The sequence below is a fragment of the Octopus bimaculoides genome, chromosome 1 (genome assembly GCF_001194135.2).
Source record: "Octopus bimaculoides isolate UCB-OBI-ISO-001 chromosome 1, ASM119413v2, whole genome shotgun sequence".
NCBI lineage: Eukaryota > Metazoa > Mollusca > Cephalopoda > Octopoda > Octopodidae > Octopus > Octopus bimaculoides.
The window spans coordinates 101726503-101732763 of NC_068981.1; the positions used below are offsets into that span (position 1 = coordinate 101726503).

The window sequence follows — 6261 nt, forward strand, 5'->3', positions numbered from 1 at the left end:
AATTTATTTTGTGTGGTTTTATTCATCATTATTGTTTATATCCATCTATACATTATATGTGTGTGTGTGTGTGTGCTTATACACATACACACACATGCATATATATGTATACAGAAACTCTGCCAAATTAGATTGGAGCCTGGTGTAGCCATCCAGTTGCACCAGTCCTCAGTCAAATTGTCCAACCCATGCTAGCATGGAAAGCGGATGTTAAACGATGATGATGATGATGATGATGATGCCTATATATAAACACACACACACACAATCATGCATAAATTGAAATTTCAATGAATATTCCACATTTTTTCTTAACTGCTACATTTATGATATTTTAACAATTTATTTTTCTATAAATATGTTTTTCTAGAGAGAATACAGAGTTTGCAAGATATTGATGGACACACCCATCCAAATCCCAGGTACCAAGTCATTGGGACCTAAATATCAATGATTTCATATTGAGATTTTGGGCCTAGTGATTTTTGGGGTATTATTGCCATAAGGATATCCTGTGGGGAGAGGGAGTGATGACTGGCAATATAGAAGAAAGATGATCTGCATATAAGTAGATCAATACACACTGTTGATATGTGTGTGTGAGTCTCATTTTATATTTAAGTTGAAAACACTTCCTATGTTACTGCAGTGGCTTGAGTTTCATGCATAGCCTAACTCTTGAATATTTTATATTCTATATATGAGCCATAAAGGAAACTAGAACTACACTTAGAACCACATATACTTTCTCAATTTATTTATATGTCTGTAGGGATTGAGAATAAATCACTTGAACTAGAATCTGTAAATAAAACAAATGAACTTACAACCAAACTCATCGGACCCATCATAGCAGTCTTCTTCGCCATTGCAGCGTTCATATATGCTGTGATAACAGCGCCTGCTATCTGCACAGGGAACTTCTGGATAGATGCATTTTATCTGTCTGTGAGGAGGTTGAGCGATTCTTAGAATCACTTGGTTATTGTCTGTGGTATTCCTCTTCAAACGATGCTGGATGGTACCTGCAATAAAAGAACGGTACAAAAATAATAAAACTTTGAAATGAATAGAATAAAGGAGAGACATAGAAGAGGCGATAGAGTAAATGAAAAGGAAAATGCAGAGAGAAAAAGAGAGACAAGAGACTGATAGAGTTTATCATTTCAAAGCTTATTTCATATTCTCATATACCCAAAGCAATTTGTATCGAAACCTTTTGTGTTTTTATTATAAAAATATATTACCTCTGCACAAACACAGATACTTTAAGAGTCCTTGTAAGCTATTTGTACAATTTGTAAGCAACATGTTAAATTTGGCTCCTTGTTGACTTCATTTCCTTTTCAAGTATCCCATATATTTGTAATACCACTTACTTGACCATGGCAACCTTCTATCAAAATGAAACTTTCTACATATGAACCCAATTATCTCTTAAGGGTTAATAGGACAAGTATTTCCCTACCTTCACAGAAATGTGTGATTTGAGGAAGATTTGACTGCTTTTTCCGGCAGGTTGAGAAACATATAATTCATCAGCATTTTCTTATTTTGCAGTTTTGGGTTCAATTCCTTCCACAAGCTTCAAGCAATTAATAGGATATCTTGGCAGAGTCCATTTCTTATATTATCACATGCAAAAAGTGGGTCTTTCATAGATACCCAACAATCTAATAGGGTCTAAAACTAACCATCATCATTGCAACAATACATGGGTATTGTCACTGACAGTTTATAGACCTGTTTCTTCTTATAACTGTATACTCTACAAGTACTTCTGTAGTCCATTGGGCTGGTGCTTATCTCTTGGTTATCTTTCTACATAGTTGTGACTGGTATGGTAAGAAAGCATGTGCTCATGGTTAGAGTTAGGTTTGGAACATGTCTAACTAAAATGAATGTGATCAGCCATTCCAAGGCCAATGGACAGTGCTGAAATATAGACAACTGTGTATGATAGATGATTATCAATCCATTCTGGCAATTCCTTGCTCAATTACTAGGAAACTGGCAGGAAAGCTAGCAACTACATGTTCTACAAGCAATCTTAGAAACTAGCAAAGTTGGGCGATGTGCTTGTAATAGCAATGGCTTAACTTTGAACCATGAGGTCAGTTAAATCTAGGGATGATGTTTCCATGCATTGAGATAACATAAAATGAATCTGCCAACTGGGTTTATATTCAACCAGCATCCTTCAATTTCAATAAGTCTATTGGAATTAATTAGGTGTTGTTTATCCTTCAGGATGGTTTGAGTTTTGGTAGCATCTCTGGGGTTAGGTAGGAGACCTGTATAGGCTAGGATTGAACTGCCATGTGACACTTGGCAGTGGCATGAATATGAATAACAAAGGAAAAAAAAACAAAAAAACAAGCAAAACTCTAAGGTAGCCTCTTACCATTTTGCTAAGAGCAGATGAGAAACAGATTTCTTTCTAATTAGAATACCAATTTATTGCTGATAACTTCCCCAGGAGGAATTACATTGAAAGCTAATGTGTCACACATAAATTTTGTAGTGTAACCTACTGAATTACTATTCTATAGTGTCAATCTATAATTACATCAACTCAGCTGCTCAGTTGGTCCATGTCACTATTCAGGATTGATTAGTTGATCAAATGTAGCAGCCAGTTTGCTCTTGGTGCCCAACTGTTCTGTTTCATCTGATGTTGACAAGCTTCCTCTGCTGAAACATGCAACCTAACTTCAACTCTTGTGTTTGAATAGTAGTTGAGTTGAGTTCCTCGCTGAAATGAAGTGTGGGCATGTTGAGGTGAAGTAAGAATTAAGTGGAGCTCAGTCCTATGATGACTGAAACAAGTTGCAATACCTACTAGTCTATGCTCCAGAACTCCAAATTTTTATGGTACAAACTTGCAACTCGTTGGCAAAAATGTGTTGATTGTAATGACACTTACTTTGATGAATAAAATTCCTGTATTATTAAAATATATTGTGATGAATGTCATGTTTCAAAACATTGCTTACTTTGTACTCAGCCTGACACATCCTTTTATGCACTTCAGTACAAAGGTCTTGGCCATGCAGGGGCATCATATACATACACATTATTTTATGTACTTCAGCCCCAAAACTGTGGCCATGCTGGAGTACCATATACATCTCTCTCACTCACTCACACACACACACACACACACACACACACACACACACACACACTCTCTCTCTCTCTCTCTCTCTATATATATATATATATCTAGTAGTAACAGAGAAAGAGGAATTTCGATTATCCCCACGTGGTAAGTTGTAATATATATAAGAAATTTAAAAAAAGGAAAATACACACACTTTACATAGTTTTAATATAATTTTGAATAAATTGACCGGTTTCACTTTCGCTATTCATGATATTATGGTTTACTTATATGAATATGTATTTTCTTGAGAAGAAATTTTGTCCGTGTTGTGTGATGATATTTATGAGTGAATGGCTTCACAAGTAGAAGAATAAGGGGAGGTAATTGGTTATCGTTATTATTGTTGTTGTTGTTGTGGGCAAGGGAGATAACTGTTCAGCTTTCGGTAAGGGGAGGGGAATATATATGTGTACACACTCACACACACACACAAAAAAAAGGTGATGTAATCGTTAATTGTTGTGTTTGGGGAGAGTTATTCTCTTTTAGTGCCTTATTATTTAACACACTCACCAGTAAAGTTTCCACTCATTTATTTATTTTTCCTAAACTTTTCATTGCATCTTGCAACCTTTTCAATGGTCGTTGACTGTCCGTTATCCGAGCTGCGTTCTTTTTGTTTGTTTGTGTGCATGTGTGTGCACATACACATGTATGTATGTATGCATGTAAGTGTGTGTACATTTGTATGTATGTATTCTGCATATTCATATGCTTGTGTTTGTGTGTGTTTACGCGTGCGTGTGTGTATGTGTGTGTGTTTTTGTGACTATATACTGTGTTTTTGTATGTATGGATGTATATATCCATTTGTGTGGATGTGTGTCTCCATATGTGTCCTTGCGTGAAGTGAAGTATGTGTATATGGTCATGTGTTTCAGCCTTCATTTGCATATGTGTGTATGTATGTGTGCTTGTCAATTCTTATTACCTATGTACCTGTCTGTCTGTATGTCTATCTGTTTACATTCATATCCATTTGCCTACATACATGTGCATATACATTTATGTATACATATATATATATACAGACACAATAAATTTTATCCAAGCACCCAAAGGACCCAACCCTCAGACAAATACAGGAATATGTCCTCATAAATGAAACAGTACTAAATAGGAAATATACATAGTAGGTAATCATACTCTCATACTAAGAGTTTATATTTATATACATGTAAAATAGTTAGTGGTCTGTTATGTAGATGTATGTGTGTGTATATATATATATGTATATGTACATGTATGTAGGCAAATGGATATGAATGCAAACAGATAGACATACAGACAGACAGGTACATAGGTAATATGAATAGACAAGCACACATACACATATGCAAATGAAGACTGAAACACATGACCATATACACACACTTGACTTCACACAAGGACACATATGGAGACACATATCCACACAACTAGAGACACACATCCATACATACAGACACAGTACATGGTCATAAAAGCCTATACACACACTCAGACATGCACACACAAAGAGACAGAAGTACACACACACACAGACATAAAAACAGACAAACATGCAGAATACATACATACATACAAACGTACATGCATACATAAATACATATGCACACACACTTACATGTATACATACATACATACATACATACATACATGTGTATGCGCACACACACACTGACCCACTCACATGCGCACAAACAAACAAAAAGAACGCAGCTCAGATAATGGACAGAGTCAACGACTATTGAAAAGGTTGCAAGATGCAACAAAAATTTTAGAAAAATAAATAAGCAAATGAGTGGAAACTGAACTGGTGAGTGTGTTAAATAATAAGGCACTAAAAGAGAATGACTTTCCCCAGACACAACAAAATATGCTTCAACACACAAACTCACATAAAGAATCTTGCAAACCAAATCCCAAAACGAAATATATATATATATATACATATATATATATACACAATGGGCTTCCACAGTTTCTGTCTACTAAATCCAGTTGCAAGATATTGGGTAACCTGGGGCTACAGTAGAAGACACTTGCCCAAGGTCCCATGTGGTGGGACTGAACCTGAAACCATGGTTTGCAAAATATGAACTTAACCACTCAGACACATGTATTTTAACTTTTTCTTTTGCAGTATTACAATATTATGATTCTTAAATCAATAGCATTAACATGCTCCAGTCACGCACATGCACACACACACACATTTCTTACTGTTTTTGGTGGTGATGATAGCAATGGGTTTGGGTGATTTGGTTAAAAGCAGAATTTCTTTTTTAACCCATTAACTTGGGTTGCAGCAGGAGTGAAATGCTATCAAACAGCAGAAAGTGGCACTTGGTACAATACACCAGCATCAGCACCAGCATCACAACCACCATTAACATCATCATAATTGCCTCGATGATTCTCTGAGTCCCAGTCAACTCCATTATAATGAAAGCGATTATGTTTAATGAAGCTGTTGGTGTGCCGATCATCAGTTCACTACTATTGCTGCCACTATTGCTTGCCAACACCATTCCACCCCCACCATGACTGTCATCACCATTATTATCATCAGTACTATTGCTTCCAGTATCACTATCACTACTTAACCATACTCATCATGAGCATATGTGAGTCAATGCGGGAGACTCTAGGTGAACCTGCTAGAAATAACAATCATATCTTCCTCAAATCACAGTTCTCCATCTTAAAAAAGTAGAGAAACACACTGGATAGAATTGTTGTTGTTGGCACTCCGTCGCTTACGACATCGAGGATTCCAGTTGATCCGATCAACGGAACAGCCTGCTCGTGAAATTAACGTGCAAGTGGCTGAGCACTCCACAGACACGTGTACCCTTAACGTAGTTCTCGGGGATATTCAGCGTGACACAGTGTGACAAGGCTGACCCTTTGAAATACAGGCACAACAGAAACAAGAAGTAAGAGTTAGAGAAAGTTGTGGTGGAAGAGTACAGCAGGGTTCGCCACCATCCCCTGCCAGAGCCTTGTGGAACTTTAGGTGTTTTCACTCAATAAACACTCACAACACCCAGACTAGGAATTGAAACTGCGATCCTATGACCGCGAGTCTGCTGCCCTAACCACTGGGCCAT

The 6261-nt window shown here is 36.8% G+C and overlaps 1 protein-coding gene across 4 annotated transcripts in view; it reads right to left on the reverse strand.

The window, feature by feature from the left end:
- The window catches only part of LOC106874363 (uncharacterized), a 607119-nt gene that overhangs the window by 13004 nt on the left and 587854 nt on the right, over nt 1-6261 (reverse strand). For all 4 annotated transcript variants that reach the window (XM_014922075.2, XM_014922074.2, XM_052968736.1 and 1 more), the window contains exon 4: nt 828-1025. In XM_014922075.2, the coding sequence (XP_014777561.1) occupies nt 828-1025 (198 nt within the window). The remainder of the gene's footprint in view (nt 1-827; nt 1026-6261) is intronic.